Source organism: Oncorhynchus kisutch, linkage group LG3, assembly GCF_002021735.2.
Source record: "Oncorhynchus kisutch isolate 150728-3 linkage group LG3, Okis_V2, whole genome shotgun sequence".
In the NCBI taxonomy this organism is placed as follows: domain Eukaryota; kingdom Metazoa; phylum Chordata; class Actinopteri; order Salmoniformes; family Salmonidae; genus Oncorhynchus; species Oncorhynchus kisutch.
The window spans coordinates 60,009,831-60,026,805 of NC_034176.2; the positions used below are offsets into that span (position 1 = coordinate 60,009,831).

The window sequence follows — 16,975 nt, forward strand, 5'->3', positions numbered from 1 at the left end:
ATTTGTATCAATCTCATGTCATGACATAATGCAGCAGCAAAAACATCGCTTAGACCAGCACGTTCCTCTTTCTAAAGGTGTATTACACTCAAAAAGTATATTCTGATGGGATTTAAGCATTGACATGGACTCCCAACATCCAATTTCATTGTTTCTCTAAGAGTAATTCAAAAATGTTGAGAGAAAAACTGAAAAAAATCACAAACCAGCTAAATTAAAAGTGAGAAATGTATGATTAGCTCGCGACATGTTCCATAATTTAAAAGTAGCTCTCATGCTTGAAAGGTCGGAGGCCCCTGGTCTAGGCGATCCTATCCGCCAATCAGGTCTGTGTATGTACATATATTAACATTTGTGTCAAGAAGACATGATCAGACTGAGCATTTCAATGGCCGCTCAGGGAAAAAAATGATAAATATTTTGGAAATTATTTTCATGAAATAAACACACACAGTGATTTATTAGACATACAGTGGTGAATAATAATTTTTAAAAGACTGCATGGGACTTTAAAGGTACATTCCATCTTGCTGTGGAGCAAATGATCAGTATTGGGAAACAACACAAGATGGCAGGAACATCTCAAGCTGTGTAAGAGCCATTCCCTTCCTCTCCTTAACAGAATGGCTTTACTGTTGAATGCCTTCATTGACATTGGCAGACATGGGAAGCAATGTGACATTAACCACTTACGTACAGAAAATCACTACTTTCCTCTGGCTTCAAACTCTTACAGCCTCTAAGTAGGTTCCGTAAAGCGTCCTCTAACTCTGATTGCTTGAAAGCTTTCGGACAGCCTTACAAACACTGGCATAATATCCTACAGCCTCAATTCACTTATCGAAATGTGTAATCTTATCCACAAAATAGTAAATACATGAAGTGCTCTTTCATTCAAAACAGAAAACAAGGAATTAGAAATAAACATCAAAAAGTATATTTTCAGTGAGAAAGTCCAGATTGAAAAAACAACCTAATACATCATTACACAGGAGAAAAAATGTTATTCCTAATTGCCAGTCTGAGATGTCAATATAGTACAATATAGTACGTGTATGACAATTATTTCAATCACTTGGACAGACATGTTCACATACAAATGAAATAGGGCAGTGCTTATCACACATAGATCAGCAGAATAATATATACCACATATCTACACACTACACACATCAATAAATATGCATGCGCAGCGCAGTGATAATGAAAAACTTTGTGAATGTGCAACATAAAAGAACATTGGGGTCACAGAAGAAGAAAAAAAGAAGGAAAAGGAAAGAGACACCCAAACATGAGAACAGGTTACATTATATTGGTATGCCTATTTTTTTTTAAATGATGAAGATGGAACCAGGTTGAATTCCCCTGCTTTGGCAATAGCCAATAAATGATTCCCAGCTCACACTCTGTTCACCATGAAATTACACAACCTGTTGAGTGTTGTCCGGGGAAAGCGGCAAGTCACTGGAGAATTAATGAAATGACGTAGTGGATGGAGAGAAATTGCCTGTATAACCTATACAAGGTGCCCTTGTGAAATGTCTAAGAATAAGTCGCACAACTGAAACGCAGCAGACAAAGTCACCACTAAGAGAAGTCTATCTGTGCTGTTTTTTCAAGTTTACTACATTGTGGTCCTAAGGAAACAAGCGCAGCCATCGGCTCACATTTCACCTCCAAAGGAACATGCACAGTGGGACGACTATATTAAAAAAATATGTATGTGATTCCATGGCAATATGTGAATATCATCTTGTTTCTTACCTGACTAGACTGCCAGTGACATCAGGATCGCGGGCTGTGACTGTTCCTATAACCGTGTTGATGGGGGCATTCTCATCCACCTGCAGGACAAATGTGGGCTTGGAGAAGACAGGGGGTTCATCTGAATCTTCCACTGCAATCTTCACCGTGGCTGTATCCTTGAAGGGGGAACCACTGTTGGGATCAAATCGAATGTTGGCCGCCTCCACCTTCAGTGTATATGACTTTTTAGTCTCGAAGTTCAGAGGCTGTGGAAAATGACAGAAACAAATACCTTTCACTGATGTCCAAAGCTGCAAGAAAAAAATGCACCTGATGTGGATGGAGAAGAACTTTCGGAGTTGAAATTTAATAGTGTGATCTCTGATCCTATCAAAAACATTTAAGGAAATAATCCAAGCACAGGGTGGAACAACATTTGTAATTATTAGCAATAACCACAATCTCACCTCAAGTAATCCATGTGTTACCACATCTGCTTTAGGATAGAATAAGGCTGTAAATAAGATTAATCTAATCTGGTATCACACCAATCTGGTTCAAATGTGTTAGGAAATCATTAAAAATAATGTTATTTGTAGGTTTGTGCTACCTGAAAATATAATTTTGTTGGTAGTGCACGATAACACTGTTACAAAATTATTGCCGGCAATCATTTGAAGGATAGCAATTATTGAGGCATTATCATCACATGAATAGAAGTGGATGTGTATTCAGGAATTCTAACATAATAATGACATTTCCTAGGGGGAATTGCATACCTATGAGTGCTTCTGTGGCAAGAAACGTACCCCTGAAATTACAGATGGTCTCTTTCCTATTTCAGAAGGACATTGAGAACCAATGTCCACTACTTTTTTACACATCATTGAATATTTGCAACATGTAAAAACACCACCATTTAACTCTCTGGTGTCTTAGCAGCCATCCCAGACTCTCACAATTGTATTTTGAATCACCTCTGGCCACTCTTATAATACTCAAATAATGGGATCAAGTCACTTCCACGCTCAAAAAACAGGATTTATAGGGAAATCAAAACTGGGCCTTGCCGCTTGAGGGGATCTGAGTTGGCTTTGGGAATGAGAGGGGTTAGCAGAGGGATCAAAAAATGTATTCCAGCTTTTCACAAAGAAATAAAAAGAATCCAATGGTCCCCTAGGCTGGGTCGGGCCAGCGCTGGGGCAGTGCCGGCAGCAGGCCCAGCTGTGAGAGAAAAGCAGCTGGGGACGGGGACTGACAGGGGGCTTTGAAGTCCACACGTCTGGCGTCAGGGCACCCGTATGGAGAGGGCCCTGCAGCCCAGTCTTCCGCTGTCTGAGAAGCTATTTGGAGCATTTTCATTATTAACCGCCCTTCCTCTCCCTTCTCTCCCCACCTTCTTCTCCTCCTCCTCTATGTTGAGAGGAGTGAACAGCTGGACCAAGAGCAAACATTGGTTTCAAAGGATTCCAGCTTAATACCAAGTATAAAGGAGCCCAGGGCTAAAAGTGTACAGGGGTCAATTGTCAGATTGATTACACCGCAGTTAAAGAAAGGAATACCACAATAGTTAAACTATTCAGCACCATTTCCTGATCACCACTATTCTGTTTTTGTATTCGATTAAGATCAACAATTAACAAGTCAGACTCCATACTGCATTGCAAGTCAGACTCCATACTGCATTGCAAGTCAGACTCCATACTGCATTGCAAGTCAGACTCCATACTGCATTGCAAGTCAGACTCCATACTGCATTGCTGTTATATTTGTACTTTTAAAATGTTATGCATAATTGACCATAATTGAACATACCTTATAACAAAGCAGTATGTTTTTTTGTCTCTTAACACTGTATGATCGTTTCAACAAGCGACTCTACCTCAACAGTTTTACCTCAGAATAGAACTTTGAAGATAGTATTCCTATTTGCATCCTCTCAAATGATCCTCAATGACATCTGACCTCTCCACTGAGTCAGCCATATTTGAATTGGCCCTCTATGCCACTCTGCCATTACTCATTGTTTTGGGGGAGGTCAATTCATGCAGCACTTGACTCTCTATAATCCGGAGAGCAGCACTTTGGTTTTCATATTGATGGAACATGGTAGTGGAAGTGTTAGACCGGCTTGTGTTGCTACAGTATGTGCACATGAAGATGGGGCAGCTTTTTCACTCCATTTTCCCCATGCTTGCCCCTTGTTGATGTCCCCACCTCAGAGCCCTCCTGTGCCATGCATCAAATTCCCATGAGCCTCAGGATAGGATCTGTATGTATACACACAGGCCATTTAGAGACATCAAAGTTCAGTGCTGGCTGGTGGAGGAAGCAGAACTTCCCACTAACATCCCCCGATAGACCTGAGGGGTGGAAGATAAAAAGCTTAGACCCAAAACAACAAAGCCACTTCCTAGTTTGTGTTTCTGCAGTCATGTTTAGATCAATATTTTTTAACCTTGCCGCAAAGAATCTTTAATAATTTGCTCTTGGTATTTGACAGCAGTTTATTGAGCTATTTTTGTTGCTGTGGGTGTGGTGGTGCTATTTGCTCCATTTCATCCTTTGTTATTCCACATTGGCTAAGAAAAACTCTACAAGCTGGTGCAACAGGGCTCTGAAACCAAGAATATGTTGTTCAGAGTGCGGAACGGAAGCAGAAATACCAGTTCTGCTAAAGTAATCTGAACTTCACCATCTGGAGATGTAGAGGTGAGAAGAGAGTAGGCAGTTGACTTCCTGTTTTTCACATGCAATCTCATCCATCATGCTATTAGCAATGCAGGCAACAGATTCCAGGCCAAGTATACGAGAATAAAGTGACGAGGCAGAGCCACAGCACTGCTGTCACTGTGAAATACTAGAGGGAAGTATCTCAAAGGTCTTATTGATCATGTCTAGTTTGTTCTCAAGCCGTCTGTTTTGTTTAGTAGAGTATAATCTATTCAAGGCAGATCATCAGAAAAAATATGATTTCATTTCATCCAATAGCTTGTTCATAGTTACAGGAAGACACAGTGGATGTCCTAATGTGATGTCATTTAGAATCCAAACGCAATGACATACTATTGCGCATGAATGATCTATAGCTCTAACTCTAGACATTAAACTAACCATGAGTCAAGACGTGAGCACACATCCATCACTCATGTATACACTTGAATACTTCAGGCCTGAAGTAGCTCCTTCTTCTATCATCGCAGTTCTACAGAAAATGTGTGATACTGTATATTGCTGTGTAACAGTAAACATTTAGATTGCTGGAGGCAAACATGACATATAATTTGTTTTCCCTTTCGTACATTTAATCATCTACCAAATCAACAGTGTACATTTGGTAGCTGTTGTTGATATAGTCTTATAGATCAATTCAATGGTGCATTAATGGGGGTCGCCATCTTTATGCATCTTCGCCATTGAAACTGCTTTGCATGATATATGTAGTACAATAGCATTTTTTCCCCATGGTCAATTTAAATGAAATCATTCTAGATATACAGTTCTGACCTGTAGCCTGTGTGAACAATCTTCCTCCTTTGATACCCCGTCTTGCAATCTAGTATTTGGCCCTTGTTTAAGTTGAAGCTGTTAAAGATATGAAGTGGTTGTTGGTGGAACCCTAGGGCAAAGCAGTTTGCATCAGGTCCTTACCTTCTTCAGACGAAGGATCCCCTCTTGAGTCTGGGCATCTGTAGTGATCTCGAAGACGTCCTTCTCATCACCGTCAATGATGTTGTACGTTGATTTGGCGTTCTCGCCAATGTCCCTATCATTTGCCTTTACCTTGCCACCAGGTTGACCAATGCCAAGCTCCTCTGGGATCACAAACTCGTACAGACCTGAAGAATAGGACACCATGATTATTTCACCCTAACAGTAGATGTTTCCTTATCTATGCATCGTTATAACTAGTACAATTCTGATTATTGTGGAAATTCATGAAAAAACACAACGCAGCAAAACAACAACAAATACATTCAGATTTGCCGATAATGGGTTCTAACTATAGTGTATGGAGAGAGAATTGGACATTTTGTTTACTTTTTGAGAACTTTGGCGGGTTATCGTTGACATCTGTTAGTGTGACAGTAACTGTTGTTGTCCCTGACAACCCTCCCATATGACCACCCATGTCTTTTGCTTGAATGACGACCAGGTACTCCTCTCGCATCTCTCGATCCATCCCATGTAAAGCAATTTTAATGATCGCTGAAAGCAAAAAAAATGAACATCAAATATATTGTTATTGCAAAAAATCAACATACACATAAATGAACAGAATGGGGTATACAAAGGCATTCATAACGCTTGACATGATCGCTTCACTGCACCTTTAAGAGTGTTGCAGTATCCTTCATTACAACCTTTAAGCATGTATTTTATTAAACAGTGGTGGAATTTCTGACAGAACACCTGGAGAGAAGCTCTGATCCTGTGGATAGCATTGCAAATCAATGTGTTTGATTGCTGAAGTGTTGTACTGCTGTCTGCAAGTAATTTGTGCTCTGATTGAATGGAAATTATGCTGTCCAGGTGCGTAATGCACCCTGAAAATCTGAAGGGACACCAAGTACATGAGGATGGCTGGGGGGTGGAGAATTTAGCTTTTTTTTTAACAGCTGAAACAGTTTTTACCTGAAATCTAGAGTCATCATTTTTATACTTAATTGTATGTAAAAAAAATTAAAAAAGCATACCTTTTGAGCTGTCTGTAAAAATAAACTAAATATGATTCTCTGCATCTCTGTAAAAGATTCAATGTCTTATTCAGTGCATTTAGTATTTTGCTTGCTTTTCTAAAGTCTACCAACCTTGCCAGCAGGCATGCCAGCTAAGATAGTTAGACAAGCTAGCTGCTCTAACTTGATTGATAGCCTGAAATGTCTTTGTGGTAGCTAGTTATGGGAGATTGGGAACCTATCTGGCATAGCTAAAGCCAATATTATAAAATTGCTAAGTGGCTTTTTGTATTACAGAGAATAAAAAATATACAGTACCAGTCAAAAGTTTGGACACACCTACTCATTCAAGGGTTTTCTTTATTTTTACTATTTTCTACATTGTAATAGTGAAGACATCAAAACTACATCAAAACTATGAAATAACACACATGGAATCACCTAGTAACCAAAAAAGTGTTAAGCAAATCTACATTTATTTTAGATTTTAGATTCTTCAAAGTAGCCACCCTTTGCCTTGATGACAGCTTTGCACACTCTTGGCATTCGCTCAACCATCTTCACCTGGAATGATTTTCCAACAGTCTTGAAGTAGTTCCCACATGTAATGAGCAATTGTTGGCTGCTTTTCCTTCACTCTGTGGTCCAACTCATCCCAAATCTCAATTGGGTAGAGGTCAGGTAATTGTGGAGGCCAGGTCATCTAATGCAGCACTCCATCACTCTCCTTCTTCGGTCAAAAAGCCCTTACATAGCCTGGAGGTGTGTTTTGGGTCATTGTCCTGTTGAAAAACAAATGATAGTCCCACTAAGCTCAAACCAGATGGGATGGCTTATTGCTGCAGAACGCTGTGGTAGCCATGCTGGTTAAATGTGCCTTGAATTCTAAATAAATAACAGACAGTGTTACCAGCAAAGCACCCCCACACAATCACACCTCCTCCTCCGTGCTGCATAGTGGGAACCACACATGCGTAGATCATCCTTTCACCAACTCACAAAGACACGGCGGTTGGAACCAAAAATCTCACATTTGGACTCAACAGAGCAAAGGACAGATTTCCACCGGTCTAATGTCCATTACTCGTGTTTCTTGGCCCAAGTGGTTTCTTTGCAGCAATTTGACCATGTAGGCCTGATTCACGCAGTCTCCTCTGAACAGTTGATGTTGAGATGTGTCTGTTACTTGAACTCTGTGAACAGTTTATTTTGGCTTTCAATCTGAGGTGCAGTTCATTCTAATGAACGTATCCTCTGCAGCAGAGGTAACTCTGGGTCTTCCTTTTCTGTGGCGGTCCTCATGACAGCCAGTTTCATCATAGCACTTGATGGTTTTAGAGACTACACTTGAAAAAAACGTTCAATGTTCTTGAAATTTTCCACATTGACTGACCTTCATGTCTTAAATTAACGATGGACTGTCACTTCTTTTTGCTTATTTGTCTTGGTCTTTTACCAGATAGGGCTATATTTTGTATACCACCCCTACCTTGTCACAACACAACTGATTCTTTGAAGAATCTTAAACATAAAATATATTTTGATTTGCTTAACACTTTTTTGGTTAATACATGTTTCTATATGGGTTATTTCATAGTGATGATGTTTTCACTATTATTCTACAATGTAGAAAAAAATAAGAAAAACCCTGGAAGGAGTTAGTTTGTCCAAACTTTTGACTGGTACAGTATATATATAAACAATGTTTATGCAGAATGGACCTTATTGACTGCAGTGGCAAAGTGCAGAATATGAACAGCTCAGGGCAAGGATAATCCGCTCAGAAAACAGAGGCCGGTAGAATAATCGAATAAATAATCAACACTTAATAAAGGTCTGCTTTAGCCTGACACACTTGGCATATTATGCCAGATGGGGGGTGGAGAGGGGGGGGGGGGGTTAGACTCTATTATCAGAGAAATAACTTTTATGCTACACTGTCTTGAATAAATGTTTTTTACACTATGCAAATGACTTTGAAGCAGGTAAGAACAACTCTCCCTAAAAGAAGTGCTCACACACACACAAACTCACACGTATGCACTTCAGTTATCCTCTGTTGCTCACTCTACTGTCATCTCTGTTGATCATCGTTAGCTATTCAAATTAATTCCTAATCACGGAAAAGGATGGAAAGACAAACACTCATTTCCATAGATATTTTCTAGGATTTTTTTCTACCGTCCATTAACCAAGTGATGGATTGGGGCATGATGTTTATTTATTTATCAAATGCCTTTCATTTCCTTCATGGTGTTGGAAGTGTCAAATGGATTATAATGTTTGTTTTTCCCTTACCTTTTATTTGTCATTAACATTCATTAAAACATCTGGCTCACTTGAATGAGCCATCTGCATGTGCTCAGTAATCATGCAAAGCGTACACGCTGATCCTCAAATTGTCCTTTGATAGATAGATTCAATATACCTTCTCCATTTTATTGTGGTAGATATGAGTGATTAAAATGCATCATATTGTTGAGGAGGAAACAGGGTTTCTTCATGTAGAAATATGTCTTCATATATGTGTTATGTACATAGAGTTTTGACGTTCTTGGAGCTTGTTTATTGTATGTTGTTTTTCCAAATTGTGAGCAGCTGATTTCCATCTCATTGCTTATTAATGTAATTTCACCATTATTTAATCATGTTGCTTACAGACACACTGTTAACAAGTCGGCTGAAAATGCAATTAGGAAAACAACAAAGTCAAGGTTGAAGAATAAGCAGACGGCAGATGGAATTAAAAAAGATAGCACTGTCATTTATATGTAACAGTCCTTGAATATCTTGTCGGGAGTTATATCCTCAAAATGCAAATATAATCTGTATGCTGAGTAATTGTCTATGTATGGATAATATGCATTCGATCTGTAAATGTAGCTGAAACAACACTTGTTTTGACTGCAATCGAATCATGAAAAAGGAGTGTATCTGTTCAGGGTCAACAACTTTACATGCCATGACCCTGAAAGTTACATTTATTTTGCACTGTTGAGGAAAGAGCTGCAAGTAAGCATTTCACTGTATAGTTTACACATGCTGGTTCCTGTACATGTGACAAATAAACTTTGATTTGATTTAGTATTTCACCATGGCAATCCACTCACCAGTGTTGGGGTCTATGGAGAAGTAGGGCTGTCCTTCCAGTATGCTGTACACAAGTTTAGCACTGTTTCCATAGACTGGGTCATCTGCGTCTGTGGCCGTCACCCTAGTGACTGAGGTACCTGTACGTGAGAAAGGGCACATTATTAAAAATAGAGTGGACTTCTGACACCCATAATCACTCCTTACAGCTAGCTTCTCCCCTTGTAATCTTCCTGGTTCCACTATAAAGCCAGAGGTACTTATTGGTAAGGTTAAAGACAAGCTTATTGCCAGACACATGAATGACACAGCATACTGTGCTACAACGTCCCAACAGAGAACACTATCGTACAGTGAAGGCTTTGAAAAATGAACAATAAAGAGCAGGGCTGATGCTGATGCCCAACTCGTCATTAGTCTGTGGCTCAGGTGGGAAGAGAGTAAAAGGAGGAAAGCTGTTCGTAGGAAGCAACTTGACAGTACAGATGGTATGGTAATTTTTTTTTTGTAAAATATGTTCTCAGGTGTTCTGACAACATCGGTAAATGTTCATGGTTACAGAAGGCATCAGGCCTAGCCACAGGTATCCAGGCCTGTTGTCTGCAGGAGACAGAATGGGTCATAGTGGGGGACAACACTAGTTAAGGCCACCTCTGTGCCTGTCATTAGGCTGTGCCATTAATCTGGCACAAACAAAGTAATAACACCAGGCCGGTTTAACATAGTGCTTCTCAGTTTTAATGTAAGGATGCTGACTTTCTTTCTATTCTAGTTGATTTCTCTGCTGATTGTTATTAGGACCATTGAAAGAAAATTTGTGGAATACAGGTGGAGATGTTTCCCTCATGCAGCTGCTGGCAAGGAATACACAGTCTGTTGGCCCAAACTCCTCTGTTGTACCTTGTATTACCTGGCTTTGGGGCTTGGCAAATGTTTTTGAGGCTGAGAGCATGAGTTGTGCCTTTGTAGATACAGACATTCTGCAGTTCAGAATATGTGGTGCTCATCATCAGTTTTACAGGTACACTGAATAATATTCTCATGAGCCTGTTCATATGACATGTTACAGAATAAAGACACACTCCAGTAGAATTTCAAGACTGTTTCATGAGAGAGGGTCATTAAATATTGCACATGTGGGGAATGCATTTCCTGTTTATACAGCCCAAACATGTCAAGCAATGATTAATAGTAACCCTGTCCTCCCTTTTACAAAAGCAAAACAAAGCATATAGACCATCATTGCACTTTGACTCAAAAACCTGCTTTGCTATTGCTACCCAATTATTTCACATAGAGAGCCTCAAGTGGCCCTTTGAGACATGTGTTTGTTGGTAATGTATGTGCTGTGATGACCCTTACTGTTGCCAGGGCTTACCTTTACATTTCATACTGCTTATTATTTCTAAGGCTGTGTGTGTGTGTGTGTGTGTGTGTGTGTGTGTGTGTGTGTGTGTGTACATGTATGCGTGCTGGAGATGGGCTACGTTGTATCAAACCCTTTCATGACATTTTATGCAATATCATTCATATACACTGTTTTCCCTGTGGTCGAAAATCGCAGAACAGCTTCAAATACTGTTACAATACCAGAACAGTAAACCTAGATTAATTGAAAGTGTCACAAAGTCTTTGTTTAGGGAATGGGCAGGGAATGTGTGGAACTAATACAAATTAATTACAAATGAAGTACTATTGATGTATTCAACAATACAAATTAATCTATTCCTGCAAAGCTGGTTGAGAATAATGTATATGGTATATGCTATAGGTATTTGCCAATTGTCAAATGAAATTAAGACAGGACAGGAAATTGCTCCACTTTTCAGAGATAATAAGTCTTATCTGCCTAAAAGTTAAATTGCTAATACTACAATGGCAGTGGGAAAATGGAGCCATATTTGCATTTAATTATGAAAGCACCTTCATACTTCTGATTGCTTGAAAGGTGTGTCTGCAGCAAATAGCAAATCCAAACTATGTGACAATACATAGGGATTGAAGTGTGGAACAAAACAGTGGAACTAGTGGGCCATGAAATAGCCCCCTCTACCTTTTTCCTTACAGAGGTGTACATTCTCCACTCCTCTGATAAAAAAAAATATGAGGGATTAAAAAAGCTTCTGTTTGGCACGGTTTCAAATCAGTAAAGATTAGCTTGTCCTTCCTGGATATTGTACTGAGAATTCAGGGACACTCATGACTGCAGAGTTGGATGCACCTCTGGGCCCTTGGTCGAGGAAACTCAATTGTGGGAATATTGTCTCTGGTTTGATTTGATGCCTGTAGCCCACCGGTGCAATTACAAAGATGTAATACCTATCAACTTTAGGAGATGAAAAATAACAATCGCTTATAAAAATGAAATTCCAAAGCTGATTTGGGTCTGTGACAAAACCTCTGCAGGTTAGAGGCCTAAATCGACTGATGTGTGCAGTCACACTACTGACGTTAATTCTCAAACAAATGTCACTTACAGTATGTGGTAGTATCTGAACTACCTTTGAGATGATTGAATGAATCCATACGATTCCCCTGTCTAAAGACATGTGTCATGGACTTTGTTTTCTTCCAGTAGCCCACAAACACCCAGAGATGCTACAGGTTGTGTTCTTGTGGTAAACCTAATGTAATCTCATTAATATTAACTAGAGTACTGAGGACTTATTGCTACACAAATTATGAAAACAAATGTTATGCCCACAGGTTATGAAGCTATTAAGCAATTAGGAGTTATGGTCATGGTCTTTATGATGTGAAAGCTAGCGTTTCAAGAGCAAGGGCGGGATAAAGATGTTGGGGTATATCCTTTTGTCTCGTCAGATGAAAAACTAAGAGGGCACCTCCCATTTACTGTGTACACTGCTACAGTGATAGAAAATCAATAGGAATCTTCCTTGAAAACTGGAGAGGGGATAAATCCAGAGGCTTAGTGATGTCAGTTGTGGCACTGTGGCAGTGGGAGTGGGAGCTCTTGGTTAGTGCAATGGCTTTGTTTCCCAGTGTCATAATTGTTTCAGTCTTGCCAGGGACCCATGAGGCTAACAGGACGCCAGACAGGCTATCCTGGTTGGCTCGCCACTGACAGTGAGAGAGAATGGGGCTCTGTGGCCACCTGTACATGTATGCAGTCACTGAGACATACGGAAAGTAGTATCCAACTCTAAAACCTTGGATACACCAGTGCTGTTATCTCCCTGTGTCTGCACTGTGGGGTGCACATAGACTACGGTGTCTGTCTCCAAGAACACCATGCTCAGTGGTTAGAATGGCAGAATTATTCACGTCTTGCCTCATCGAAATGTACCACATTTTCTATCTGAGATTGCAAATAATATACAAATAAATATTACGAAAAGAATGTCCTTGAAAGAATTACTCATTCACATCTTTACATATTTATACTCAAACGTATTGAATAATACAGTATGTGAATTAGGTTTCAATGACTCATCAGGTTGATGAATGGATGTTCCCCAGGTCCATCATCTCCTCTGGTTTCTAGGTCAAATCAAATGAGTGCCAGTCCTCAACTGGCTGACCGGTAGTCAATGGTCTATGAATGCACTAGCCTTGTGACAAGAGAATGACCATGTATTGATTGCCATCAGATAGATATTGGCACTGTTATCTTTTGTGGCTATGCCGCGATAAAAAAAATAGCTCATGGTCAGACTAAGAGACTCATGTGGATTGGCTAGCTTGCTGTGGTGAATGCTGCTGCTGTGTGACCCAGTTGATTGAAATGCATAGACTGGGAAACACATTAAGCACTGTCAGTCCTGTTGTCAAATGAAAATAGCAGGCCAAAGCTCTTGAATATAGAAATAGGATAAACAAGGTTCAGTAGACAACCATCTACTGTAGGTGCAATGCCATACTTGGAAAGCTACCAATGTATTATCAGAGTTGTCAACCAGGTTCTATATGGGTTAGAGGCAGATGGATCTGATGGAAATTCTGAAACAAGTCTGTATGGAAATGACTTGAAAGTGTCAACTTTGTCATCTGCCATTCAACATGGAAGTCCAATTTCCCACCCAATGTTCAATCCAGTATGATTTACAACTAGCACTGTCATTGAAAATGGTGTTACAGCACATGCCATATTGCTCATAAGGAGACATGAGCATGTGGTAAAAGTCTGACAAGAAATAATAATCAGTCAGTAAAACATTGTCTCCCTCAACAGATCACTCATCATAACCCTGGTCATGCGTACTAATGCTTAACATTGTGTGCAAGTAGGGCTACTTTAATGGATATGAGGAAGAAATAAAAGACAGCACGGTCAGGGCAGTCTGAATCTATGAGGATCAAAATCCATTGTGTTTACATCAAAGAAGTGTTGAATATCAGAGAGATACTGTGTAGGCCCAGACAGGAAACTAGAGAATATCCCCCAAAAAATTGCTCCCCTGAGCCAGTGATGGATAGGGTACGTCATGCTTGTGAAGTGTAAGGGACTGTCACACATAACCACTTACATTGTCATTTTTGCAGTACAATTAATGGTATTTTTCTAAGACACAGAGGAAGCCTTCACTGAGAAACTAGAAGGGAATGTGTGTGTGTGTGTGTGTGTGTGTGTGTGTGTGTGTGTGTGTGTGTGTGTGTGTGTGTGTGTGTGTGTGTGTGTGTGTGTGTGTGTGTGTGTGTGTGTGTGTGTGTGTGTGTGTGTGTGTGTGTGTGTGTGTGTGCGTGTTGTAGGGGGAGTGACAAGGAAACCTTACATAACAAGCAGGCTGTGGAGTGTGAGCCGTGACAAGCCGTTTACAGGAACCACAGGAACAAAACAATTAAGAGTGTCCTTTGTTCACCGCGGATGGCTGTGACATATGCCGCCATTTTAAAGTGTTGTGTCATTGATTCACTTTAATTAGTTCTTAGGAGATGTGTGCAACATGCAGATAGTTCAGGGAAGAAAGTTAGAGACAGAATGGGACACTTCACATATTTAATTGCTCCCAGGACAGATATAATGGCTGGGCAATAACAAATGAAAAGTCATGGTATATGTTCTAATGAATATATTCATCCTGAGTAAGTGACCATAATGGTGTTCTTTCCAATACTCTAACAGCAAGGGGTGTAAATATTTAGTACACATTATGTTTTCGAAAAACAAGTTACAATATGCTGTAGGAACAGTTCTGGAAAGTGATAGTGTGGTTAAGGTTTATTCAATAGACTGAAACTGGCCATGGTCAACAGAGACTTGAAACCAAGAATGACAGTGTTACAATAATGTCCAATGCACTACACTGACACAGACAAATAGAGTGTAGCACACTGCTTTTACATACCTAGATTTGCATTGTAAATTGTCTTTGTCTTGTAAAATGTATCCAAATGACCCCTACGTCGCACTACAACGCTGTAGTCAAAGGTCCCATAACCTGGGGGGCAGCAGCTGAGGGTGAGCCTGGGACTTTTGAATGGCACATAGGACCAACTACCACAGGTATAACCTTTGACATGGGTCTGACACCTACTAGAGAACTGTATCAAAACATGCACCTTGTACTCAGAGGCAATGTGAGGGTAAGAGGGAACACCGGAGAACCTATCGTTGAGTCAAAAGGGTTAACATGCTTCCCGGAGGAATCTGAGAGGTAAGACCAAAAGCACTGTACGTGACTTGTGACTCAATGCATCAGTCAGGCATATGGAGTATTTCTACTGCCTCCTGACGAGCAATCCATCATTGGGAACACACAGAAGCTTGTGGGCACTTACACTACGTCCCTATAAAATGCATACGCACGCATACGCATACACACACAAAAACACACAACAGTTGGATCTCACAAAGAAGAGAGCAAATACAATGGAAAGCGCCTCCAAACTCCAAGTCATCTCCTGCTTTGTTTACACTCCGTGAAGTGAGGTGAAATTTTAAAGGGCAGCCAATTACCCAGAAGCCCTTATGTGAGATAGTCATACCTGTTCACTGACTGGTGCTGGATTGACTACTGTGGACACCAGCCTATGACCGTGGAGAAACCACAGACTGGTTAAATCGATACTCCGGTGTAAGGAGCAATGCAACTGTCAATATTTTACTAACAGTGAAACTGGAATATGGCACCGTGCTGCAGAAAAAACAAGCCAAATACCAACAAGAGCAGGGAGGTGAAGAAGAAAAACACTCCTCAAATAATAATCATCATCTACACAACATAGTGCTGTTTGAGTGCTGAGTGCTGTTTAAAGGTTTCCACACACAGGTTAGAGAAGTGGTGGAGAAAGCATGAGCAGAGGCAGTGTAACAGAACATTGGCTTTTGTTAATGGGACAGGCATCTGTGAGGATCACAAAGGCTCCACATACAGGAGATTTACCACTTGATCTCACGTTCTTATGTTTCTTTTTCAAATGACCTTGCTGCAAGGACTTTTATGCCTTCCCTTTATTCTCTGCTGTGATTGGATGGGCATCTTTGCTCAAGTCTCTGCCACCTTGATGAATGTGTGTTCCCTCCCATTTATGTGTCTTTATGGAATCCCTGCCACCAGCCATGCCACGTGAATCTTCTGCTGGGCCCGTTCAGGAAGTGTTAGCAGAGGAGTAACACTCTCACCCACACAAAAAAAACTCATACATGTGTGTTTACTGAAGTGATACTCAGAAAGCTCTTTACTTTTGTGTGTGTTCTCCACTTGTGTTCTCCAAGAGGAGATGCATACTTAAGTTACTGTGGGTAGAATCATGGACCTTTTTCTTCTCTAGTAAGTGTTGACTTTGTGTACTGTCTTTAAGCCTTTTGAAATGACTATAAAGATAAAGTGTTTGTTTTTTTCTCCACAGGATGCAATCAGTGCTTTTTAATTTGGGAGAGCACGGTTGTGTGCCTGTGGGGACCAAACAACTAGGGTTTGTACCTATGACAATTAATAATGCAGACAGAGAAAGATGGGAGGGCATGGGATCCTGCACTCACTGCTGAGTACTCTACAATCACCAGGAGCAAGAAGAGCATGAGCATAGACAACTGTTCCCCCAACACACACACACACACACACACACACACACACACACACACACACACACACATAGGAAAGAGTTTGGGGGTGGAAAACAAGTGAAATATAGTGAGAGAGATACACAGAGATAGCGGGGAAAAGAGGCAGGGAGTAAAAAGAGCAAGAGCATGAGCGAGAGGGAGAGCTGTAGAGAAAAAGCCTCAACGCAACATTACATATCTGCAGCTCTCCTCCTGCATAATTAATGGGTGGAGCAATATTTTTAACTGAAGAATGTCTGTGAGAAAGCAACCTGGCACCCCAGCAGATATGAATAAGCATGGCCAATGCTGGGGTGCGAATTAGAACACTTTCGCATTCAGCAATCACTCCCCGCCTCACTCCCACCCATCATGCAGCCTTTGGGTTTCCCTGTTCACCTCCAGTCAATTCATAATAGGGTTGGGTCGGTATCCAGATTTTCATACCGTTTCT

At 40.5% G+C, this 16,975-nt stretch overlaps 1 protein-coding gene across 2 annotated transcripts in view; it reads right to left on the reverse strand.

Annotated features, from left to right (window-relative positions):
• The window catches only part of LOC109886303 (cadherin-8), a 73,991-nt gene that overhangs the window by 17,316 nt on the left and 39,700 nt on the right, over positions 1-16,975 (reverse strand). For both annotated transcript variants that reach the window (XM_031809652.1, XM_020478022.2), the window contains exons 4-7: positions 9,536-9,655; positions 5,788-5,955; positions 5,398-5,585; positions 1,765-2,012 (exon numbers count right to left, since the gene is read on the reverse strand). In XM_031809652.1, coding sequence (XP_031665512.1) covers positions 1,765-2,012; positions 5,398-5,585; positions 5,788-5,955; positions 9,536-9,655 — 724 coding nt within the window. The remainder of the gene's footprint in view (positions 1-1,764; positions 2,013-5,397; positions 5,586-5,787; positions 5,956-9,535; positions 9,656-16,975) is intronic.